Consider the following 27,246-nt stretch of genomic DNA (forward strand, 5'->3'; position numbering starts at 1 on the left):
GTTCTGTGACAGAGACTGAAATTTGGCCGCTGCTGCTCTGACTCTCAGAAGAGGCACAGCAAACCGCCAGGGAAAGCCGCCAGAGAACAAAAGCCTGGAAATACCGGCTCAGAGAGTGCCCATCCCCATCCTCCCTCGCAGGGGACACGGAGACTCTACCCAAACAGGGTTGCCTGAGTATCGGCGCGGCAGGCCCCTCCCCCAGAACACAGAAGGCAGGCTGAAAAATCAAGAAGCCCACATCCCTAAGATCCCTATAAAACAAGGGCACACGGCCTGGGTCCTGGTCAATAATTTGGGCTCTGGACAACCCCGCAACCTCTCCTCATCAGAATGACGAGAAGGAGAAGTCCCCCCCAGCAAAGAAAAGACAATGAGTCTGTGGCCTCTGCCACAGAACTAATGGATATGGATATAACCAAATTATCAAAAATGGAATTCAGAGTAACAACGGTCAAGATGATATGTAGACTTGAAAAAAGTATTAACGAAAATGTTAATGAGAATATAGAATCTCTAAGGGCGGAAATGAGAGCGAATTTGGCAGAAATTAAAAATTCTATGAGCCAAATGCAGGCAAAACTAGAGGCTCTGACGGCCAGGGTGAATGAGGCAGAAGAGTGTATCAGCGAATTGGAGGATGGGTTAGTAGAAGAAAAAGCTAAAATAGAATCTGGACTCAAAAAAATCCATGCTCAGGAATGTAGGTTACAGGAGATTACTGACTCAATGAAATGTTCCAATGTCAGAATCATCGGCATCCCCGAGGGGGTGGAGAAAAACAGAGGTCTAGAAGAGATATTTGAACAAATTGTAGCTGAAAACTTCCCTAATCTAGCAAGGGAAACAAACATTCGTGTCCAAGAGGCAGAGAGGACCCCTCCCAAGCTCAACCACGACAAATCTACGCCACGTCACGTCATAGTGTAATTCACAAATATTAGATCCAAGAATACAGTATTGAAAGTGGCCAGGGCAAAGAAATTTCTCACGAACCAAGGCAAAGGCATCAGAATTACATCAGACCTGTCTACACAGACCTGGAATGAGAGAAAGGGTTGGGGGGGCATTTTTAAAGCTCTTTCAGAGAAAAACATGCAGCCAAGGATCCTTTATCCAGCAAGGCTGTCATTCAGAATTGATGGAGAAATAAAGACCTTCCAGAATCACCAGTCATTGACCAATTTTGTAACCACGAAACCAGCCCTACAGGAGATATTAAGGGGGGTTCTATAAAAGTAAAAAGGCCCCAAGAGTGATACAGAACAGAAAGTCACAATTTATAGAAACAAAGACTTTACTGGCAACATGGCATCATTAAAATCATATCTCTCAATAATCAGTCTCAATGTAAATGGCCTAAATGCTCCCATAAACGCCACAGGGTTGCAGATTGGATAAAAAGACAGGACCCATCCATTTGCTGTCTACAAGAGACTCATTTTGAACCTAAAGATACATCCAGACTGAAAGTAAAGGGATGGAATACCATCTTTCACACCAATGGACCTCAAAAGAAAGCTGGGGTAGCAATTCTCATATCAGACAGACTGGATTTTAAACTAAAGGCTATAGTTAGAGACACAGAAGGGCACTATATTATTCTTAAAGGATGTATCCAACAAGTAGATATGACAATTATAAATATATATGCCCCCAACAGGGGAGCAGCAAGATACACAAGCCAACTCTTAACCACAATAAAGAGACATATAGATAAAAATACGTTAATAGTAGGGGACCTCAACACTCCACTATCAGCAATAGAGCACCAGAGCAGAAAACCAACATAGAAACAAGAGCTTTGAATGCCATACTCAACGAGTTGGACCTCATAGATATATATAGAACACTACACCCCAGAACCAAAGAATACTCATTCTATTCTAATGCCCATGGAACATTCTCAAGAATAGACCATGTTCTGGGACACAAAACAGATCTCAACCGATACCAAAAGACTGAAAGTATTCCCTGCATATTCTCAGACCACAACGCTCTGAAATTGGAACTCAACCACAAGGAAAAATTTGGAAGAAACTCAAACACTTGGAGACTAAGAACCATCCTGCTCAGGAATGACTCGATAAACCAAGAAATCAAAAATCAATTTAAACAATTTATGGAGACCAGCGAGAATGAAAACACAATGGTCCAAAACCTATGGGATACTGCAAAGGCAGTCCTAAGGGGGAAATACATAGCCATCCAAGCCTCACTCAAAAGAATAGAAAAATCTAAAATGCAGTTTTTATACTCTCACCTAAAGAAGCTGGAACAGCAACAGAGGGACAGGCCTAATCCACGCACGAGGAAGTAGCTGACCAAGGTTAAAGCAGAAATCCTCCTCTCCCCTACTCATGCTCTGTCTCTCTCTCCTCTCTCTCAAATAAATAAATAAAATCTTTAAAAAAAAAAAAAAGTTAAAAATTGAGCTACCCTATGACCCAGCCATTGCACTAGTGGGTATTTACCCCAAAGATACAGACATAGTGAAGAGAAGGGCCATATGCACCCCAATGTTCATAGCAGCATTGTCCACAATAGCTAAATCGTGGAAGGAAACGATATGCCCTTCAACGGATGACTGGATTAAGAAGTTGTGGTCCATATATACAATGGAATATCACTCAGCTATCAGAAAGAACGAGTTCTCAACATTTGCTGCAACATGGATGGCACTGGAGGAGATAATGCTAAGTGAAATAAGTCAAGCAGAGAAAGACAATTATCATATGATTTCTCTCATCTATGGAACATAAGAACTAGGAAGATCGGTAGGGGAAGAAAGGGATAAAGAAAGGGGGGTAATCAGAAGGGGGAATGAAGCATGAGAGACTATGGACTATGAGAAACAAACTGAGGGTCTCAGAGGGGAGGGGGGGTGGGGGAATGGAATAGGCTGGTGATGGGTAGTAAGGAGGGCACGTATTGCATGGTGCACTGGGTGTTATACACAACTAATGAATCATCGAACTTTACATCAGAAACCAGGGATGTACTGTATGGTGACTAACATAATATAATAAAAAAACATTAAAATAAAAAAATTTTTTTAAAAAAGGCTTTGCACGTAGTAGGTGTTCAGTAAATGTAAGAATGTATTAAAGCCATACAATGCACTACTCTTTATGCTGTGAAGATTATAAGAATAATCTCAGAATAAACTAAGTTTGTGCCCTCAGCTTACAACCGAGAAAGGAAACAAAGCATGGTAATTAAAGATACAGTACATTCCAAACCACAGAAGAGTAGAGAAAAGGGCCAAGTACTCTTCAGGCTAAGACAATCGAGAATGACCTTCCAGACAAGATGAAACCTGAGTGGAGACATATAGGATGAGCTGGATTTCAGTAGATAAGAGTGTGCTGTTTCAAGAGGAGGGAGTGCTATCAGCAGAAACACCAAGATGGAAAAACACATGAGTATTCAGAGAACGCCAAGTAGCTCGGCCAAACCAAAAGAAACCAGTATGTGAAAAGGGCAGTAGAGAGGCTGGAGTGAGTTTAAAAGTTTCAGGGAGTACGAGGAGCTACTAAAAGGATGTGAGCAGGAGAGTGACAAGAGTGAAAGCAGCGACGAGCTTTGCGAAGACTCCCCTGGCATCAGTGGGAATGACAGGCTGGAGAGAGCACACTAATCAGCAGGCCTACACTGACATGGGATACAGTGGGAAAGAAAGGCTGGAGGCAGGTGAGATATTAAGAAAATAAAAATGGCAGTGCAGCAAAAGATGAGTGGTGAGGCTGAAGGACCAAAAGATCCTCTCCAAAATTTCCCATCTGGGTAACTAAGACAGGGGTAGGAAATAAAGAAGTCCAAAGAAGGAGCATGACTGGTGGAAAAGATGCTGAGTACAATGTCAGATGCTAAAACTGAAGTGTCGGCAGAATTATCCACATGGTAATATCAAGCAACCCAACCTAAGGTACTTACTAGCAACTCAGAAGACAGACGAGGGCTAGATATAAACACAGGAATCATCCCCACAGGGGGAAGGATCAGGACTGCCAAGGGAATGAGCGGAAAGAGAAAGTGAAGGATAAAGCACAGTGGAACACCTTCACTTAGGGGCAGAAACAGAGGAGCCGGGGCCTGAGGCGGGGGGGTGTAGAGAGAGAAAAAGAGAAAATGAGAAAGCTTAGTTAAAAAGAAGAGTCTGAAGCGTGGCTCTGCATGCTTGTGCAAGAACCAACCACCCTGCTGAAGAAGATACCATTCCTGTGGTCTCTCAGGAACTGTCTAGTAGGGGAGACATTTTTAAGAAAAAAAGAAGAAGAAGCAGCAGCAGCAGCAGCTGAACCATAAAAATTTCTCCCCAAAAGAAATAGTTTTGTTAACTATTAGGCTAATTGTAAAGATTCAGATTCAAGGAATTAAAAATTCCTATGATGACTGTGTTTATCTTGCTCACTATAGTGTTATCCCCAGTGCCTACTCAGTTCGTGGCAAAGAAGGCCTTTAAAAATATTGCTGAAGGAATACAGGAAAGGATGAATCCCAGATTCCTGCCCAAACACTACAGATCTCTGTTACATAGTGTTGGGAACTTTTTTGCCCTTAAGTAGCTAAAATATCTCCACAAAGTCTTTTCTCATTATTTGCTGGCTTAAATTCCTGTTTGCGGTGCAAGTCCTGGGCAGTTATTACAAACACGGAATTTATGGACTGCATACTAATTAGGTTTTGTACATCTTCTCACTGAACCCATTCCAGCTCCACAAGTCTGGATATGTTTTAGAATGGGTTTGTTTTTGTTTTTGTTTTTTGTTTATTTTAAGAGAGGTAATTCAGGGCATATACCATATATTATTGGGGGGGGGGGACAACTCAGGAGGACCTAGAACAGCACCCTGTGATCAGAGACATTAGTATTTCTGCAGCAAAATGTAAGAATAGTCACACTAGTAGAAAAAAGCTTATACATTGCCTTACGTTAGTTCAAGGCAGTTTTGCAACAAATAGTTCATGTTTGGTCAGGATTTCTGCCAAAATTGTGAACATGAAACAGGTAGGTGGGGGGCGCCTGGGTGGCTCAGTTGTTAAGGGTCTGCCTTCGGCTCAGGGCGTGATCCCAGGGTCCTGGGACTGAGCCCTGCATCAGGCTCCCCGCTCTGTTGGGAGCCTGCTTCTTCCTCTCCCACTCCCCCTGTTTGTGTTCCCTCTCTCGTTGGCTGTGTCTCTGTCAAATAAATAAATAAAATCTTAAAAAAAAAAAAAAAAAGAAAAGAAAAGAAACAGGTAGGTGGTACAATATATCTATCAAAAGGCTCTTAAGACATGCCTTTAAAAGCCAGAGCCCTCAGGCCACTCTCACCTTTTTCCCTATTCCTCCCTGTCCTTGGCAACCAAACCCTATAGAAGTCTTAAACCTACTCATCTTTAAGAACAAATGTACAAAATTTAGCTATTGTGGACAATGCTGCTATGAACACTGGGGTGCATATTGCCCTTCTCCTCACTACGTCTGTATCTTTGGGGTAAATACCCAGTAGTGCAATTGCTGGATCATAGGGTAGCTCAGTTTTTAACTTTTTAAGGGACCTCCACACTGTTTTCCAGAGTGGCTGTACCAACTTGCATTCCCACCAACAGTGCTGGAAGGAGCCGAGATGCCCTTCAACAGATGACTGGATTAAGAAGATGTGGTCCATATATACAATGGAATATTACTCAGCCATCAAAAAGAACGATTTCACAACATTTGCAGCAACATGGACGGGACTGGAGGAGATAATGCTAAGCGAAATAAGTCAAGCAGAGAAAGACAATTATCCTATGGTTTCACTCATTTATGGAACTAAGTAGTAGGAAGGTCAGTAGGAGAAGAAAGGAAAGAAGAAAGGGGGGGTAAACAGAAGGGGGAATGAACCATGAGAGACTATGGACTCTGGGAAACAAACTGAGGGCTTCAGAGGGGAGGGGGCTGGGGGAATGGGATAGGCCTGTGATGGGTATTAAGGAGGGCACATATTGCATAACGCATTGGGTGTTATACGCAAGTAATGAATCATGGAACTTTACATCAAAAACTAGGGACGTACTGTATGGTGACTAACATAATATAATAAAAAACTATTATTAAAAAAAAAGAACAAATGTACAAAAGTTTCTGCCTAAAAATGTAATTTTTCACTAAGCTTTCCCCTAATTCTTCTGGACTTCACTCTCCTCCTTCCCCAAACTCTCGCAGCTCTGGTCACCTGCAATGTCAGCATTTAATCATTTACCAAATTATACTGGTTTTACGAGTGCAAGTCTAAGCAACTTGAAGTCAGGGTCTGGTATTTTTTATTCATTTAAAAACTCTACACTGAGTGCCTACTATGTGTTAGGCACTGTTCTAAGCACTGGATACACAGCCTTCAAAGCTATGTACATTTTAGAACAGACAACAAGCAGGTCATATGGCTTTAAGTACTATGGAGAAAAACAAAAGCAGGGAAGGAGAATAGGAGTGTGGATGACAAGCCATGCAGATAATCCCAACAAAAAGCATTCTCGGCCAAATAGACAATACAGCCTAAGGACAGCACACTACCCTAATCACCCCCTCCACCAAATAAGAACTGATCACTTTCTTATTCTCCCACTTATTTTTGTTCTCCCACTGTGTTCTAGTATGGCAGCTTGTTCCAGTTGTTGATAAATATTTTGTGTAAAGAGCCAGATGGTAAAGAGTTGAGGCATTGTGCAGAGTAGTCTCTGTTGCAACGACTCAACTTTGTCTTTGTTGCAGAAATCAGGCCTAGACAACATGGAAAGGAATAAACAGAGCTGTGTTCCAACAAAACTTTAAGTATAAAAAGAGGCAACAGATCAGAGCTGGCCTGCAAGAGGTAGTTTGCCAACCCCTACCTTATTCTTTGCATCCCTAGGCAACGAGTGACAGTATTTTCCATAGAGAAACTCAAAAACATGTGTTTTAAATTGAACAGGAAATGAATAAACCCAAGTTAAAATGAATTAAGCATAGGAGAAAATATTAATTAGTGGATGGCTATCCCTGCTGACAGATTCACCAGCCATTGACTAATATGAGTATTTGCCAATTTCTTACCCAGGGTGTAGGCTATGAAGTTGAGGATGCCCACTACAATCCAAACCCAATCAGGGACGTGCTTGTAACCTGGTGCTGCAAAGGAAAGCAACACAGGTTTTAATACAAAATACAAGCATTCTTACCATACCACACACTGCCAGTAAGAAATATTTCTATTTATTAAATTAAAGTTCAAGTACATTATAATATACTTTCAATGCAGAATTAGGTAGATATTAAAATGTATCAGTAAACTGACAAAACCAAAGAAGTAACTGCCCAACCCCTCACAAACAACAGACATTTATTTTGAGCTTTAGTCGTAACTCAAAACTGATTGTTCATCTTTACTTGAAAATTACTTATGTGCTAAGAATGAAAATTAACATTTTTGGAACTTAAAAGATGCTTGTGTTTAATCTGATCCTCGTTGTTTACAATTATCCTTCAAACATATATTAAGCCTTCAATCTATATTCTCTCATTACATTATTAATTAGCTAAACAAAAGACCTTTGCATTTGGGTATAGATAGGTCACTTCCACTGGGTGATTTGGCATCAGAATCATTCTGAAATGATTCTGGACCTCACTATTTCCCCCTAAGATAGAACAACTGAGAATCAGGAGATCTGGGTTCCAGTCCTGGCTCTGTATTCAACGAGCAGTGTGACCATGAATATATCATTTAACCCTTCCTGTCTTCCATTTACCAAATATACCAGAACTAGATGGTTTACCTGGTCCTCTAGGTTCTATGATTTGGGGAAATATACATAATATTTACATATTTTTAGCTCTCTTAATAACTAAGTAAATAATGTTAGAATAGTCGGAAAAAATATTTCTAGTTACAAAATAAACTTTTAAGGATGTTTTGAAGATTAAAATACAAATTTTTAAAAACTGCTTAATATCCAAACCATGCTTAATAAAATTTAATCTTATTATTCATGTCATACTTTATGATCTTCATAAAGTTGCCATTTTATTACATATACAGAAACCATGGCTTAAAATTTCAATTGATAGGCATATGTATAGTTCCAATATTCAGAATTTCTAGAATATCAAGTCCTAAGTTTTTGAAAATCTGAACTTTGCTACAAAAACAATGTTTTCAGTGACTGTTAATTTCTCCAGGTCAGTCCACAAAAGTCTGCTAAACCCACAACACAGATGAATTATAACACTAGAACTCCTTACTACTATGTCATTTATAAGTATTCTTATTGGAAAATATATACTCCAACTTAGGATGCAAAAAATATCCATCTACCTTCATCTTTCCATTTCTCTCGACTCCATTAACTGGCTGAGCAAAGAAAATAAACTCTATCTCCCACTTATCCCCCCTCATCCCAAATACAGCCAGATTCTGTCCTGTGGCCTGGGGCAGAAACAGGGTGAGGGAGAACGTGAAGACAGGATCAGATGTGAAAGAAGACACTAGAGTCTGGGGTGGAAGGAGGCTGACAACTGCCTCCAAAAGCATTTCTTTCCTCTGTCTTCCAATGAGGTTCTTTTTTTTTTTTTAAAGATTTTATTTACTCATTTGACAGAGAGCGAGACAGCCAGCGAGAGGGAACACAGGCAGGGGGAGTGGGAGAGGAAGAAGCAGGCGGAGGAGCCTGATGTGGGGCTCGATCCCAGAATGCCAGGATCACGCCCTGAGCCAAAGGCAGACGCTTAACAACTGAGCCACCCAGGCGCCCCTCCAATGAGGTTCTTAAGACCTTATAAACGTCAATCAACACTTAAGGTCTAAGAACCATTTTCAGAGGAAACTCAGAATTATTAAAAGCAAATATGGATGCTGGGCAGAGGGAAAGAGAGATCACATTCCCTTCAACAAAGGGGGTGGGGGGTTCCTGCATAATCAGAACAAGGGAAGAAGGGATATTTCTGAAACTGTTAAGTATGTTGGACCCTGCTCATATTCACTTTCGGGCAAAGTGTCATAATCCCAATTTTCTGTCTTCTTATAAATCCAATTATTCTTTATTTACCAAAACCTCATTGCTTTTTAGACACCATTTCTAAATTAAGTAGCCAAGCCCATTTCTAGATTTAATGAAACATCCATAACAGACTGCAAAAACACAACTTAGCTTTTACACCCAATTCCTAACATTTTACATACTCTTACAGTATCCAAAATTTCCCCAAAATGCAAGCATATGAATAGAATCAGAAAATAACCACATCTCATTTTTCTCTATTTAGACGTTTTAAATTTTATATTAAAGTAATAATCTTACCTGAAGCATAAAAGTCAGGATCAAAATATGCCATAAGCAGGAAATTGAATACAACCAGCAGAAAGCCAGAGAAGGTGATCAGATTTGGAGCCAGCCAAGTAGGAAATACCTATTTTTTTTTTCAAAAGAATTACAAAATAATTAAAGTAAAGGAATCTCTCTGGCCACTACACAAGATGCAAATTTAAGTCATAATAAAAGCTATGAACTTGAAAGTTCATACATATGTATGTTATATATATTAAAATGTAAACCATAATGTCCAGTTGATAAAAATAAGCATCTTTCTTCTATTTTCTATATTTTAAATAATTCTATAATCAACAAACTTTTATAATCATAACATTACTTTTACTTAAGAAAAATTGTAAACTCATTTTATAAAAATGATAAATTCTACGGGATAAGCTTATACTCCAACAGTGAGATAAATCAAAAGGTCTAAGACTAAGGGAAAGGAGGGTGGGAGAGCTAGTTTCTCTAGATACCTTATTAAACAAACAGCTGCATCCATAATGCTCCATAAAATATTTAAAACTTACTAAAACATAAGTACAAGTCTATTCATCGTCTTACCTTTACTATAGTGTTCCAAAATGGATGCATGATATACAGAGAGAGCGGATTGGTATCCACAGCACTGTACTGTTAAATGAAAGAAAATATTCTGTTATCCTTGCACACTAGCAAGCAGAAAGGTATTTCTGGAGTGAAAATAATATTACAAAAATAACCTAGAGAATATGTCTACTTACATGATGTCCTCATCTAAATAACAAAACTGGAGGAACAACATAAATGGGACAAAGACCGGTCAAGTACATCCAGATTTCTTTTTCTCATTCAATCAACTTTTATAATGTTACAAGGTTTCAGTAGAGAAATTTATATTGCTCACTTACAATGCAAGACCAAAATGTGCACACTGTATACATTCAAACACTGACTTTCTCAACCTCCTCATACCACCACTAATACACTTACTAGCTGTGCGATCTTAGGCAAGTTACTTAATCTCTGCCTCAGCTTGTTCACCTGTAAATGCCAAATGCCATAAAAATTAGGTAAATTAATCATAGGCGCAAAACACTTAAAGTAGTACCTTGCCTACAGGGTAAGTGCTATGTAAGTATCAGATATTCTGTTTGTTCACCTGTAAATACCAAATGCCATAAAAATTAGGTAAATTAATCATAGGCGCAAAACACTTAAAGTGGTACCTTGCCCACGGGGTAAGTGCTATGTAAGTATCAGATAACTACCAAAGGATGACAGATCCCTTTACAGCCGGAAAATGGACTGCATAAATAAGCAAAGGAAGACAACGACAGGTTAGGGTTCTGTGGTAATCCAATTTATTCCCTAATTATTGAGCTATTTAGTAAAAATTCAAAGGAAATTTTAACAAATATCTGTATTTATACATATATACATATATATAATTCTAAGAGTCACATCAATGACTTACTCATCAGACACACATACACTGGAGTACCCGGCATGTCGGAAGCACTCCACTAGCTGTGAGGAGGAAGAGATACTTAATTGGTAAGGGAGAATTCCCACTTCAAAGAGTGGGAATATTACCTAACTCCAGCTGACATTTAAACATCACAATAGTCAAATGTCTGAAAAAAAGTTTTGTGTTTTATAGTAACGCTTGGTATGTACATAAAATAAGTAGTAAGCATTTGAATATCTAATTTTTTAAAAATCATCATTAAAGGTCAAAACTTCTTCCTGAATTCTTCCGAATATGCAGGAAATCTTTTCTCATCAGTGTTTCAAGACTCCAAAGTGTGATGGAACAAAAAAGTAAATAAATAGAAATAATGTTAAATACTGCTAGCAAAGGCAGTTAACTAGTAAGTCAAATGACTTAACAGACTCCATGTCTGAGTGCCTCCATTTCCCCAACCCATTCTGCCTGAAATGGGGTAACTGGGACAGTGGATCTGAACTAGACAGTGGGAGGAAAATGGTGAAGAACTCGGTGCGCCTCTGCTGGCCATCGGGACAGGCTGCGTAGCCAAGGCCAGACTCTACTTAAACGCAAGTTACTGTTCTTTCTAAAATCAACTTGCACAGCTCCCCACAGGTTACAAAGTCCTTCCACATGATAGATACCATTATATCTGAACCTCTGCAGAACGAAGGGGTCCTCAGCTGACAGGACTACTTGGATTTAATTTAAGTCTTTGGACCTAAGGACATGGAACTAGTATGAGCCTCTAAAGGCTGCCAGTGACAAGGGGGAGGACCCTGGCCTCCACTTCACAGAAGTCAGCACCCAGACCCACCTGATGTAGCCAGCGGGTCAGATAAATGAGGAAACCACACATTTCAAGCCCACAATCTACTGCAAAGTACAAAAGTTGTAAGAAGTTCAAATCAGAAGGAAACTGTTTAAGACATCACATGAATACCTAATACGGTGTACAAAGTACAATGTTCTTAATTCAAATGTTTGCTGAATGAGTCTCATTCAGCAGCTTTCCATAATTTGAACTTAGATCTAAAAGAAGGCCCTTACCTGACGGTATTTCATTTGACAAGCTCCTCTTTTTAAATTCTGAAGTTTCACCTCTAAATTTCTACTTCAGGAGACCAGAAGTATGAAAAGAATGCAGAGCTAAATACAAGAAGGTCAGTTTGCCTAAACGGATGTTTCACATTTAAGCACAAGTACAGCAAGAAAATGTAATATAAGATCACGAAAGGTAGCAAACAATAAACCTAAAGAACACTCTTGTGCTCTAGCCTTACACACCTGAGGATTTTTCAAGATCACATATCACTTAGTATAAACAAAGAAACTTAAAACTTTCTTGTGAATCAATAGGAAGAAAAAAGAATGATTCAAACCTTCCACGTGCATGAAAAAACAAATAAAAAATAAACTTTAAAAGATGTTAAGCTAGATTCAGGTATTTGTTAAAGCTTATTAAATATATTTTTATTTTCTGTTGGAATGGTATATATCTGAACACCTTAACCAGGTAGATAACCCACTGTTAAGGCCCACTGTGACTTGTTTGATCTCTAATCTGCAAGGCCAGACAACGCTAGTGCCCCGGAGAAATGCCTGAAAACCATAGCCTGGGTTTGAGAGAATCATTCCAAGGCAAAATCTCAGAATATCTATTGTGGACAATAGAGACTGTGGACTCTGGGAAACAAACTGAGGGCTTCAGAGGGGAGAGGGGTGGGGGACTGGAATAGGCCGGTGATGGGTAGTAAGGAGGGCACATACTGCATGGTGCACTGGGTGTTATACAAAAATAATGAATCACGGAACATTGCATCAAAAACTGGGGATGTACTGTATGGTGACTAATGTAACAAAATAAAAATTATTAAAAAAAAATCTCAGAATCGCAGGAGTTCAGAAGATGTCTAGTTCTTGCGTGCCTGACCTTCATCAAAGCAAACAGGTAAAACAGTCATCTGGCCTCTTTTTAAATGCCTCTGGTGGCAAAAAACTCGCTATTTCCAGAAGCAACCCAACCCATGTTAAACCGACTTTCTATACACTAACAAAATCCTCCCCTTGTCCCATATTTTCTATCCTGTCTTCATTTTGCTTTACAAAGTTAAGCAGACAAGGGTCCAATTTTTCTTCCGAACAACAGCGCTTCAGCTATTTGAAGGGCGCTCTCCCTGTCACACCTACATCTCTTCACCGGCTTAAACATCCCATGCTCCTCTTGCTGCTCCTCTTGCCATGCTTTCAATCTTCTTCCTCATCTAAGTCTTGGACTTTAAACCAGAGGTTGGAAAACTTTTTCTGGAAAGCATCAGATAGTAAATATTTTAGGCTCTGCAGGCCATAAGGTCTCTGTAATAAACACTCAACACTACTACTGAAGCAAGAAAGCAGCCAAAGAAAACAGGTACACAAATGGACACGGTTATGTTCCGGTAAAACTTTACTCACAAAAACATGTGTCTGAGGGCTTTAGTTTGACAACCTGTGTTCCAGGCAATCCAATCTGCTGTTAAACCAATACAAACATGTGCTCCAGGGCATAAGAAACCTCTCATGTGGTGCATGAGGAGAAAGAACATGACCATAAGCCCCTCTTCCTCAACACTCCTCTGATACTCAACAAATTAATTTCCTGTGGCAACAAAATCATTCTGCAGACTTAAATATGACTGCGCAGTTAGACTACTAAGCCACCTTTCTCCATGCTAATGTGAGAATGACTGCTGGAGCCTAAGTACAAGACTCTACATATACCATTATAACAGTTCATCTTCCTAGATTCAACTCATTTTTCTATCCTCTCCAGATCTCTTCAGACTCAGATTCAGATTCAGACTCAGACTCACTTATGCAAGGTAACAGCTATGCCTCTCCAAAATCTCAGCATGTAAATTCGTCATGCTGATAACAGTGCCATCACACCAAAGTCTCTGTAAAAATGCTGATCAAGACAGAACTTCTAAACATTTCCCTCAAGATTGCTCTTAGTACATTTAATAATTTTTATTTGGGTACAGAATTCTGTCCTGTCATCTATGACAATTAGTCTATCTTTCCCACAAGAGAAAATTTTCATAAAATCTTAGTAAGATCAGAATTACTTAACATTTTGCCAAAAATTAGAAAGTTTCAGAACTTTTTTTTTTACTTCAGTACAAGTCAGAAAATAGAGCAGAATTCATTCTTCATTCATTCATTCATTCATTCACTCAGTAAGCCAACAAATATTTATGATTGAGTACCTATGATTGTGCCAGGAAAATTTTTGCTAGGCCCAGTGAAGACAATGAATGAGACTAAAATGTTCCCTACGTTAACCAAGTCTACAGCCCAATGTGAGATAGACGGTAAGCATGAAAACCAGGAATAGGGGCGCCTGGGTGGCACAGCGGTTAAGCGTCTGCCTTCGGCTCAGGGCGTGATCCCGGCGTTATGGGATCGAGCCCCACATCAGGCTCCTGTGCTATGAGCCTGCTTCTTCCTCTCCCACTCCCCCTGCTTGTGTTCCCTCTCTCGCTGGCTGTCTCTATCTCTGTCAAATAAATAAATAAAATCTTTAAAAAAAAAAAAAAGAAAACCAGGAATAATCACAAGTTGTGTTAAACACCGTGAAGGAAATAAGCAGGGTATTTTGCAAGAGGACACGGGGCAGGGAGTGTGCATAGCCAGAGTGGTCAGAGAAAGCTTCTCTAAGGAGGGGACATTCAGCTGAGTCCCAGAAGATGAGAAGACAGATAAGGAACATAAGAGACACCATAGTGAGTCAAAGAAGCAAGACACTAAAGAACATGCTGTTGTAGATTCCATTTATATCAAGCTCAAAAACAGACAAATTAATTTATGACAAAAGAAGTCATAATAGTAGTTTGATGAGAGAGACTGAATGGGGACCTTCTGAGGTGCCACAAATAATTCTGTACCTTGATCTGGGTGGTGGTTCTATGGGTATATACATATGTAAAAATACATTAAATTAGACACTTAAGATCTGTGCCTTTATATGTAAAATACCTAAAAAAAGAAATAGAAAATAAAGAATATATATGTGGCAGTGTGCATTTGCGTGTGTGTGCATGCATGTGTGTGTGTGTGTGTCTGTGTGTGTGTGTCTGTGTGTGTGTGTGGTACATAGGTGTTGCAGGGAGGGGAGTGAATGCCAAGATACCTTCCAAGCAAAGAGAACAAAAATGTGCAAAGACCACAAAGCTAGAAATACTTGAAATATTAGAGGAAGGCTAATGCAGCTATAGCTTAGTGAGAAGGGAAGAGTGACAGGAAATGAGATTGGAGACATGGGCCTACACCACCTAGCAAGACCACAGTGAGCTAGATTTTATTCTAAACCCAGTGCACATCCTGATTTACATTTTTAAAGGATCGTACTGATTATAGTGTAGAAAGAACTGGACAGGGACCAAAGTGCAAATAGAGGCCAGTTACAAGACTTAAAGTACATCAGGTAGAGAGGATTATGGGTTAGACTATGGGTTAGGGTTAGCAGTACAGTGACTTCTAAATTACTTCCAAATACGCTGTGAAGTATACGTTTTCAAGAGGGACATTAAAAATGTGAGACTCCCCGTAATTTAAGAAGGAAATTGGCTCCGATGAAAGGAAAATTATGAAACCACCTCCTTGGACATAAAAGAATTTGCTTTACAAAGGTACTGTATTTCAAATCCCTTCTCTGTACTGGTAAGAAAACTGATATGAACTGACACACCCCTGCACTAAATACAGAGCTTTGAACAAATTATTAAATTAGACTGGGGCCCCTGTTCCAAGTAATGCTCTGCTATCTATACTCAACAGCAGATTTCCTCTACTTTGTCTTCTAAACAATGTAAGGAGAATAGGACTCCAATTGTCAAATGATTTTAATATATAAGGCCTGTCTTTACCCATCTGAAATATAAGCTTTATACTTGTTTTTTTTAAGATTTATGAGAGAGAAAGAAAACACAAGTGGGAGGAGCTGCAGAGGGAGAGAGAATCCTCAAGCAGACTCCCCACTGAGCAAGGAGCCCAATGTGGGGCCTGATCCCACAATCCCGAGATCATGATCTGAGCCAAAATCAAGAGTCAGCTGATCAACCAACTGAGCCATCCAGGCGCCCCAAAGCTTTATACTTATAAAACATATTTAGTTAGCTGTAGTAATCCATAAAATGTGGCTCGATACAAGCTATTAATAGTTCATAAACTGTATTTACTGTTAATCATTTCAGATGCAACCAAACTTGAAATATTTCTAATTTTTTAAAACTATCTCCAAAATTCTTGAGTTCAAAATTATCCATATGCCCCGACTCCTAAGTCATAGAAACGGTGAGATAATAAGTGTGTGTTGTTTTATGCCACAAAGTCTGTGATCATTTCTTACCCAGAGATAAGAAACTAGTGCACAATTCTGAAAGCACTACATCCTCTTTTCTACTAAGAGGTATCTTAGGGCTCCTAACCACAAAATCAAGACTACCTGATGTTTGAGAGCTAACACATTACAGTAATATAGTTTCTTACTCCTTTATAACTATCTCTCGGTTTTATTAACTGCTCTTCAGATTGCAATATAATGGAATATTTCTTTGATGAGGTGGTTCACAAAGTGTAGTCACCAAACTGAACCCATATTCTTGGATCCTGCCCCAGACATACAGAATCAGACACTCTAGGAGTGCAGCCCAGCAATCTCTTTTAACAGGCCCTCCTGGTAATTCTGCAGCACACTCAGGTTTGAGGATCACTGCTCTGGTGAAAGCTAACATTAACAGCACTCCCACAACCCCTGGCTGAAGGATAAACCACACTGTTAGTTTAGTGGCCAACACCTATTCTTCCTTATGGTAACTTCAAATCTGCACTGCAAGCAAGAAACAAGGTATAATAAAATGCAGCAAGTACTCACTACATTTACTAAATGCAAGGCATTATGCTAGAAACAATCTATGGTATAAAAACACCAAACCTAAATTTAAAGTGCAAAAAAAGGGGGGGGTTCAAATAACCCTGGGACAAAAATTTAAAATTTCTTAAAATACTTTTTATCAATACAAGACTTTAAGAACTACACTCACAGAAAACATGACTGCAGACAATGAGATAACATTTCAGTCAACATTACCACTTACACCTACTAACAAGTCAGAAGAAGATGGTGACAGAAGACTGGAGAAGCTAGAGCAGTAAACACAAGCAAGTTACAATGACAAACAGGTTTGCCTGCTAAACTTAAACAATCTATAATAAATTCTAACAAGAGATGAGAGGACAAAAGGAGGGGTCATTTAGTGAAGAAACCTGAAATCCTTGCAGGGAAACCTGGATATCAAACACATGACAAATACACGGAGGATACCGCAGATTCTTAAATAGGAGAGTGGTATTTGAAGAAATTTACTTACTCTGCTTGTTGTACTATTACATATGATTTAACAGAAGAAGAAATCTGAAGTTAAAGTCTCTCTGTGGGACCCAAGCTAGACACAGACCTCTGTTACTCTTCTTATCTCTCCATTAAATTGTCACCCTTAACTTGCTTTCCTAAAATACACTTTCTCTTGGTATAACTCCCTGGGGTGTGGGTACACATGGGTATGCTATATGTTAGCCAATGTTCAGAAACAGGGAGGCACAAATGTCAAGTTTTATTTCTTACTTAACACTAATATGCCATGTGCCAGGCACTTTACAAATATTAACTCATTCAATTTTGATAATGATCCTATGAGGCAGATACTACTCCATTTCACAGATGAGGAAATTTGGTTAGAGATGACAGTAAGTCAAAATGCTAGCACGTGATTTCTTTCCAACTTAGTGTTAGTCCCAAAGCTAATTATTTAATCAAAAGACTTTTATCTCAGTTAAAGCTACTAGTAGTATATAAAATGTTCTTAATACTCAACAAAATATTAAAACTAGTAAATACAGGGGTGCCTGGGTGGCACAGCGGTTAAGCATCTGCCTTCGGCTCAGGGCGTGATACCAGCATTCTGGGATCGAGCCCCACATCAGGCTCCTCTGCTATGAGCCTACTTCTTCCTCTCCCACTCCCCCTGCTTGTGTTCCCTCTCTCGCTGGCTGTCTCTATCTCTGTCGAATAAATAAATAAAATCTTAAAAAAAAAAAAAAACTAGTAAATACAGACATCCACTGGCCCCCACTAATAATTTTAAAATGGGAGAAAACAGAAATAGTTCTTTCTTTTTCACTGTACATTTTCCCCACCTGCAAACATTAGACACAAACCCAATTAAGCATGTCATTGAAGGTGTTTATTCTAATGTTTCTATATCTGGTACAAAACATCCACTAACTACAAGCCAGAGTTTATCTTTCATTCTTAGATTTGAGAGGAAGCATAGCATGAAGAAAATGGGCTCCTAGCCCAGACTGCTTAGGTTCAAATCTCAGCTTTAGGTCCTTGAGCAAGTTAAATTCTCTGTGCCTCAGTAAAATAACAGTAACTCTACTTCACAAGGCACTTATGAATATTAAATGCAGTAATATACGTAAAAGCACTTAAACAATGCCTGGCATATAGTAAATGCTATATAAACATTTGCTATCATTATCATTATTATTATTACTCAGTATTTACAATGATATTGCTCTTGCCACTTCAACTTTCCTTCACTGGGCTCACTAGGCTCAGCCTGCTACCTCGCATACCCACCACTTCCTTATGTCTGATTTACCATGATCTTCCTGGTCTCTGTGCCTTGGTTCCCCCATCAGTATCTGTGGAACATCTTCACCAACTCTCCCTTATGAGCTAGGCAAATTCTTATTCAGCAAAGTTCTTCACATTTAAGTATTATGGGGGTTAGAAAAACAAGCCATCCTCAGTGAACTGATGTTTCAGAAAATAGTCAAAGAACCAAGTCAAGATGTCTCTTTCAAATAGTACCTAAAAATGTGGTGACCTTCTACCTACCACTTAATCTCTCTCCCTCTTGTTCTGCAGAAGTTCCCCATTCCTCCTTTCATTCCTTCTGAAAGACTCCTGTCTCTGTCAACTGCAAAAATAATTCTTTCCATGAGACATTTGTAAATCTATATCTATGGCCACTCAAGAGATTACTTAAAAATAATATCTTAAAAAATAATAAAAAAGGGGCACCTGGCTGGCTCAGGTGGCAAAGCATGTGACTCTTGATCTCAGGGTTGTGAGTTTGAGCCCCACGTTGGGTGTAGAGATTACTTAAAAATAAAATCTTAAAAAAAAAAAATAAGGCCACTAAAAAGCTTTTCATGCCTTATGAATGTATTTATAGGTGGGAAAGGGCAGCTCCCCCAATCTACTCAAGGAGACCAAGCACAACAAAAGATAAGCTATGTTTGAATTAAGTGTAAGATATCTAGGTAATGCCATTAATTAACATGGTATACTGTAGCTGGCCTGCACTCATAACAAGCGCAAATCAAAAGACTAAGAATTTCTCATGTGTCTCCTCTGGCTCAGAAGAAAAGTACTCTAATCTTTGAAATCATTACAGAAATATTCCTCTAGTGGAGGATAACTCATCCACAAGCGAAATTTCTTTAGAGCATGAAGTTTTCTTTGTTTTGATTCCCAGTCCACAAACCACACCTTCACATGGCCCCGTCCAAGAGAAGTGCCCTGCACAAAAGATTACTGTTATCCTTCCACATTCAGCATCACTTATCACTTAAATTATAATTATGCTTCTGTTCTATAAGGGTCAATCTTTCATGAGTTTATTTACTCATCAGATATGAGTTCATAATACCGCCTCTCTGGGCTATCAAGAGGGTTAAGTCTTAGAACAAACAAGTGTTAGGTGCTATTGTTACCAAGGGTACCTTTCCAGGGTTAAAGCTTCACAAAATCCCTACCTCAGTGACTACAGCCTCTATGCACTCAGTCATCTTACCAGAACCCGAGTCATCCCAGACTCCTCCCCATCCTTCATCCGCTGACTCACCCCACCAACACCTCCAACTTCTCAGTCACCATGTTCTGTCAATTTTTAATCTTAAATCAAGGATCACAACAAACGTCCACAGGGGTCAGAAAGATAAACTGAACAAAGCAGACCCCCATGAAGTATATGGACTGGTAGGAAAACAGCAAACTGGAGAACAAATACCTTTTTTAAAGAGGGCAAGCACTATTTAGCTTCAGGGGAGTCTTGCCAAGAGGAAATTCAGGGCCAATATTGTCCACTATTCCGGTTTTTCAAACGAATCCAGAAATCTGGATTTTTATGGAGAAGATGCTAATTTTTGAAACAAAGTGTGGTGTGGGCCAAATTAAACATATCTGCCGGCCAAATTCAGTGGGTAGGTTAACCAGTCTTGACTTCTATCTCTAGCATCCCCATTCCCTTTCTATCTCTACTGCTTAGATTCAGGCTTCCCCCATTTCTTACCTAGGTTTATCCAGAAGGATTTTAAAAGGTCTCCAGTTCACCCCACCCATTCATTTTCTACAAGCTGCCGGGGTAAGTTTCCTAAAATTAAAATCTGATCCTGTTTAAAACCAGTTTCCCCAAACCTACAGCATTACGATATGCCTAAAAAATCACCTGAGGTATTTAACATGCAGATAACGGTCACCTACCCAATCTGAATCTCCCAAAGTGAGGCTAAGAATCTCTTTAAACACTTTCCCAGGTGATTCTGATGCTGACAGTCCTCGGGCCACAGAAACACTGATCTACAGGGTAAAATCTAGAAGCCCTCTCCATCAAAGCTTCCCCTCTTGACAGGGCCCCACCTCCCTCTTGAGCCTCATCCTCCTGCCCCTCCACCACTATGCTTAAACATCTACCTTCTTATGGTTCCCAGAAAATACTCTCAGGCCTCCACTCCATTTGCATTCCACTGCTCTGCTCTGTAAAGCCTTTTCTACCTCTTCATCTGGTAATGTGGGGCCTACTCAGCTTCATCTTTCTAGACTGAGCTCTGCCTTTCCCTTCCACCCCCTCTCTGTCACCTTTCTCAGCTTTAACCCTCTCTCCCTGGAGCTGCTTCCTTCTCTCCCATAGCACCTGGCACTTATCTAACTGCATTTTGCAGCCCCAGTGTTATGCCCGACACAGTAGGCCCTCAATAAATGCTTACTGATAAACAGAATCAAACTGTATGAACCTGTAAGGGTGAAGGTCAGACTCTTTAGCATTATCAAGATGCACACAGTCTCTCTTTACAACTGGGTAACTGCAATACTAATAAATTTACAATTATCACAGTTCCTATAATCAGGTTGTTGTTAACATGAAACAAGAGAATAACAGCAGAAACCAATTCATCATAGAATTATATTCTTGAAACCAAGCAAGATATTTCAAAGAACATTTACCTCCTCTCTAAAGCAAAATGATACAATTTGAAACTAGCTGTTACACTATCAATTAAACAATGCCTCCCCTAGGTCAGATAAGGTAAACCACAATAGAAGTTTCACCCTTAGGTAAGTGGGAAAATCCTTCAACTGTTAAGACTTTCGTCCAAAGGAATGACAGGTAAAAAGGAAGAATGATAAGCCTCTCAAAGGTAAAACCCCTCAATATAATTGTCTAAAGGTACATAAATAAGCAATGGAAAAAACAGTAGTTAAACCCCTGAGATCTTCACATTCAAAATACAGTATTCTTCTGATATCCAGGAGATGCACAGCTCCCTTTTACCATACTTACAAAATGATTTATACTCTGTTACACTTTCATTCCTTGAATAAATACTTGTTGAGCCCCTATTCTGTTCATGTGCTGGACCCTGGTCATGTGGAACAAGACAAGCTCTAGGTCCTACCTTCTCAGAGCTCATATCCTAAAAGAGAAGGCAGATTCCCAACTAATTATTCATCTGCTTAATAAAATTATGGTAACAAACGGAGAACACAAGTGCTAAGACAGCATATAACATACAATCCATCCCATGCTTTCTTCTGCACCGAAAAGCAATCGTCTTAGTTTCTTACTACAGAAATCTAATTACCACCCACATGTGCACCTCTCTTGGCGGTTACTCTGAATAACTGCCAGGTTTCCAACTGTAGCTCTCAGATGTACCTCTAGAGAGACAAAGAAATGAAACCAATTCAAAAGTAATTTTTCCACCAGCAGCTTTTACAGTATCAAATTTTCTCACATCTCTTTGCTCTAATATACAGGGTCACATCAGGGAATAAAAATCTCTTGACTGTTTTGAGTCTTTACCCATTTATGGGATGATCAGCTTCAAAAGCTGTTTTAATTCAATAAGCATTTATAAAGCACTTCCTGTTGAAGACCACACAATGGGAATGTGTGATCTCTAGGAAAAAAGTGTCTCCAGGTGCAATTCACCTTCCAGTAAAACTGACCACATAGATTTTTCCTTTGGACACCTTTGGATTCATATTTTTAATATGAACACAATACTAAAAACCCTCTACTAGAAGAAGTTTAGGTTATAATTTGTGGCCCTCCTTTTTTAAAATGAAATCAACAAACTACATTTTAGTGAACATTGGACGCTTGCTAAACTGACCTTTGTTTTCCAGGACGATAGGATATATGCTGCCAGACACAGGAAGTGAGTCAGATAACGGAAGAGGGAAAAAGATAGGAATAGAAAAGCACACTAAAATTTCCTATGGGGGCGCCTGGGTGGTTCAGTCGTTAACAGTCTGCCTTCCGTTCAGGGCGTGATCCCAGAGTCCTGGGATCGAGCCCTGCATCGGGCTCCCTGCTCCGCTGGGAGCCTGCTTCTTCCTCTCCCACTCCCCCTGCTTGTGTTCCCTCTCTCTCTGGCTGTCTCTCTGTCAAATAAGTAAATAAAATCTTTTAAAAAATTAAATAAATAAAAAATTAAATAAAATTTTAAAAAATTTCCTATGAATTAGGACACCTATCTAGTTGGAAATATAAATTTAGGGAACACTACTCTATAAGAAAAAGTAGATTCCATATTACAGACACTGCTCCAAATGAAACAGCTATTCTACTGGCACTTGAACCCAGAAAACCAGATCCTAGTAAGGAAAAAAAGTTTTATATGTCAATATTTACAGTGCAGAAGAGATAACAGGAAGGTAGGAGAGCTGAAGGCAAAACAGGAGGTATCTGGGTTAATAACCTTCTTCAACGAAGTTGTGAAGCCCTGGCCAGGTTACCAAGAGGCTCTGGGACTTCTTTCCATTTAAATTTTAATACATGTCAGCACTTCAGTTCAAAATTTTATGACACCATATTGCTTGAAAGCAGAGAAATGTCCTATAACTTGCTATGGTCCTTTACAGTTTTTCCAATTCCACTTAGACAAAATCCATTATGATTTTTTTTCAGCTCTTCATTCATTCTATATATATCTATTGGGTTCCTAGTATGCACAGTAGTACTGTGCTCAGGCCATGGTGGTCCATAAGCCAAGTCAACCACTTGAGTATTACATTTTAATAGGGAGACACACTAACAAATTCCATAAAGGAGCAGAGGGTACTCTGACAGCACACTTAAAAGGAGAGGAGAGCTTAGGGGATGCTTCTCTGAGGAAGCAACATTTAAGTGAAGACATGAAGATTAATATAAATGGGTAAGGAAGCTACATTCCTGGAACAACATTATTTAAAGATCTGAAAAAGGAAAGGGGGGATGGGGAGGAGATGGCTACTAATGCTGGCAGGGCAGACAGTGAGGAGCATGACGTGAAGCTGAAGACAAGACATATCATTCACAGCCGTGTAGATCATGTTATGGATTTTCTGGACTTCAATCCAAGAGCAATGTGAAGACAGTGGTGGGTTTTAACCAAAGGAGTAATGTGACCAGAGGCACATTTTTTTAAAGATCACTATTTAACCTAGAGAAAAGATTACAGGGCAAAAGTAAATGTGGTCAAGCAACAAAATAAAATAGTACTTGAGTATAACCCAAACTATAAAGTAAATATTCACGCATGATATAAATAAATGATTGGATATATATACAATGGGAAGAAAAAAATCTCCCATGCATAATTCCAAACAAATTATGTCAATACTCTGCCCTCAAGGAGTGGGACATAACTCTCCACTATTAAGTGAGGGCTCATAGCGACTCCTTTCCAAAGAGAGTAACTTTACAGGGAGAAACACACACTACCTCAGCCAGGTGATCAAAGTCAGTATCAACAGTGATAAGTCGTACTGACAGCATGTACTCTTCATATGAGGCAATGAGAACGGCACTTCGTCTCTGTACTCTCCCTCCCGAAAACCCATAACCCTTGCCTCATCGTGAGAAAAACATTACACAAATCCCAACTGGCGGGCACTCTACAAAATACATAACCAGTACTCCTCAAAACTACCAAGGTTATCAAAAAGAAGGGAAGTCTGATAAATGATCACAGCCAGGAGGAGCCTAAGGAGACAGGACGACTAAATGAAATGTGATATCCTGGATGAAATCCCAGAACAGAAGAAGGGCATTAGGTGAAAATTTAGGAAATCTGAGTAAAGTATGGATCTCAGTTAATAATGTGTAAATATTGGTTCATTAATCGTGACAAATGTATCATACTAATGCAAGATGTTAATAATAGGGAAAACCGTGTATGAGACATGAGGGAATCTGACTATCTTCATGATTTTTCTCCAAATCTATTCTAAAAGTATTCTAAAATAAAAGATTACTTAAAGTGTATGTGGGAAGAGTGGTAATGGAACCACTCTTCCAGCTTAGGCTAAAAATGATAGAACGTACAGGACCTAGTGATTCACTGCCTAGTGGGTGAGGTAGAGGAATCAAGAGTGAAAGTGACACAGACAGCAAGGATGAAAGGTTACAGCCCAGACTTCAGGCTCGGAAAACTGGATGGACAGTGGAGTCATTCACTGATAAGGGAGCAGTGGAGGAAAACCAGATTTGGAGGAAAGTTAACAACCAGCATTTACTGGAGGCCCATTCTGTGTCAGGCCCTTCACAAATTCCTATAACGATTTTGCACCATAGGGACTTCTACCTGGCCCAACGCCATGTAAAGGAATTAAAAGTTTGGTATCAGGTTTCTACGGACTCCAAAGCCCGCGCTCTTTCTACTACACAGTTCCTTCTGTGCACATTTACTTCATCTTGCAGCCCAAGCGCAAGCTAGTGTTGAGGAAGCCTTCTCACTGCGAGTAGAAGTGGAGTGCATCAGCAGCATGGCCTCAGTAGTTACTCCCCCTCCCCGGGCCTCATCTGCCAAAAACCATCTCCATCCGAGTTGTATGCAAGAGAAGGGTGGACACTTCATTAAAATGAAGACAATTAAGACACCATGAAGGGAACTGCATCCGCTAAAAACAAGAATAATGATGAGGCAAAGAAGCGCAGGGAATTCTCTGCTTCCACTCTCGTCGAGCGGTCTCCTAAGGAAAAGGCAATCCCCCCGGGAGGGTACCGAGTCAAGGCGGCGGGCCTAGGATGCTCCCACATACCCTGACCCCAAAGCTCCAGATCTCGGCAGGACCCCCGGAGAAACGCTCGCCAGCCCGCTCGGAGCCACGCGGCACAAGGTGACACGGACCGCGCCTGCCCCTCAGCCGCCAGGGAGAGGCCGGGAGGAGGAGGGAGAGGGGCGTCCGCGGAGCCCCGCGCTACCTTGTACTTATCAAAGCCAGCCAGCTGCTCCGGGCTCACGTATTCGTAACCAGCCATGACGACCCGAACACCAAGCGCCCACTCGGCAGCGACTCTCCGCGACGAGGTGCGGAAACACGAACCCCAACCACGCTAGCTGGGCAAGGATGGGAAGACTTAGGCTGGCAAAGGAGGTAGAAGAGCCGCGCTCCGCCCACCGCGCACGCGTAGCCGCCTCAGGCCACTTCCGCCGCCTCCCAGTGCGCAAGCGCAGCCTCCACCTCTCCCCGCCCACCGAGGGAGGGTCGCTAGCCTGTTCACGCGGTCCACCCCCTGACGCCGTCGCAGTCCAATCAATGTGGATTGGACAACACTAAGTCCCGCCTTCCAGCTTTTCTCGTCGCTTCATTCGCTAGCGTCAAAATTGGTGAGCTGAAGTAAGGAATGAGTGGAAGCGAAAGGTCAATTTCCCAGTGGTCCTTGCTCTTCCCTGCCGCGGAGGAGGGGGCTTCTGTGCTTTCGTTCCTGTGTGGAGATTAGGAGCTGTCCGTGTGGGTACGGTGATTGCTAAGAACCAAGTCAGCAGTACTTCAGGGAAGAGGGCTTCGTTCCCTCAAACCGTGACGTAAAAGACCAGAGAAAGGGTATGTGCCCGGCCGGCTGCAGCTCCTGGCGCGGTGCGCTGCGCAAAGTAGGTGCTTAGGAGACGTGAGTGGACGTGGAGCCTTGGTGACAGGCTTTTTGCAGTCTGTAAAGGGCCCTGAAAGGGGCTCTGGAGACAAATCCCTCAGGCCTCTCCACATTCCGCTCTATCAAAGTGAAATTGCTAAGTCTCCCACCGGATAAAAACATTGGTCTGAGTCTCTAGGGGTCAGTTAAGTGCGTTTTCAGGAAGTGCATGCACTTAACTGAAGCCAATTGTAGAAAGAACACTAGATCAATGGCTAGAGGTATCAATCTAATAGTAAAATTTAATAATAGTAATAGTTGCTGCCACTTTTTTGAGCGCCTTCTATGTGGGGAACTTTACATAACGTTATCACCATCCCCCATAACAGTACTATCAAGTGGGAGGCACTTTACCCAACTCGCAGATTAGGAAATTAAAATTCAGATTACCTAACCTGCCCAGAATCGGACCATTCATTATGCAACTCGGAAGTGGTCGACCCAACATGAAATGAGGTTCTTGCTGTCGGAAACCACTACCTAAGGGGGACTTTTAGTCTCTGCGTCTCTGAAACAAGGGCGATTATTTAGAGATCTCTTACGTTCCTTATATTCATTCATTAAACAGGTAATTATTGGGTGCTCAGTATATGCCAACTATATTATTATTTCTGTGTGTGTCTTATCTCACCTTCTAAAGTCCAGATTCTTGAGGTAATAGATATAAAGCCTCTATCATCATACCTGGTAAATGGCAGGATTTGTATCTTGTACATCTTAATGTTCCCCATGTCCTATAGTCCAGTGCCTTGCAGACAATACATGGTTAATACATTTCATTGAATTAGTGAGCAAAGATCTCTTTAATATGCTGTGTAGTGTCTGCTTTGAGGACATTAGAAATAATGGATCTCCCTTTAGGAAGGAAGTTGGCTCTAATCAAAGGAAAACTATGAAACCACCTCCTTGGACATAAAAGTATTTCCTTTATGCATATATTGTATTTAAAATCCCTTCTGTGTACTGATAAGAAACCTGAATTGACACGCTTTTGCACTAAATATGAGTTTCGAGCAAAGTATTCGTCAGACTGGAGCTACCGTCCCAAGTGAAATGCTACAGATTTCATCCACTATGTGTTTCTTCTAATCAATATGAAGAGAAAAAAAAGTCTTCATATCAGAAGATTTTTTAAAGATTTATTTATTTTAGAGAGAGAGAGAAAGAGTG

The 27,246-nt window shown here is 40.3% G+C and overlaps 2 protein-coding genes across 5 annotated transcripts in view; one reads left to right on the plus strand and one right to left on the minus strand.

Annotated features, from left to right (window-relative positions):
* The window catches only part of SELENOI (selenoprotein I), a 45,162-nt gene extending 19,549 nt beyond the window's left edge, over positions 1-25,613 (minus strand). The window contains exons 1-4 of the mRNA XM_026520405.4: positions 25,369-25,613; positions 9,880-9,948; positions 9,304-9,412; positions 7,061-7,135 (exon numbers count right to left, since the gene is read on the minus strand). Of these exons, the coding sequence (XP_026376190.1) occupies positions 7,061-7,135; positions 9,304-9,412; positions 9,880-9,948; positions 25,369-25,425 (310 nt within the window). The 5' untranslated portion in view covers positions 25,426-25,613. The remainder of the gene's footprint in view (positions 1-7,060; positions 7,136-9,303; positions 9,413-9,879; positions 9,949-25,368) is intronic.
* Positions 25,614-25,776: 163 nt separating this feature from the next.
* ADGRF3 (adhesion G protein-coupled receptor F3) overlaps positions 25,777-27,246 on the plus strand; it is a 35,830-nt gene continuing 34,360 nt past the window's right edge. For 3 of the 4 annotated variants that reach the window (XR_008958211.1, XR_008958210.1, XM_057309133.1), the window contains exon 1: positions 25,792-25,991. The gene's annotated coding sequence lies outside the window, so the exon portion shown is untranslated. Of the gene's footprint in view, positions 25,992-27,246 lie in introns of all 4 variants that reach the window. The other variant, XR_008958212.1, reaches the window with a different exon arrangement.

The sequence above is a fragment of the Ursus arctos genome, unplaced genomic scaffold (assembly GCF_023065955.2).
Source record: "Ursus arctos isolate Adak ecotype North America unplaced genomic scaffold, UrsArc2.0 scaffold_8, whole genome shotgun sequence".
NCBI lineage: Eukaryota > Metazoa > Chordata > Mammalia > Carnivora > Ursidae > Ursus > Ursus arctos.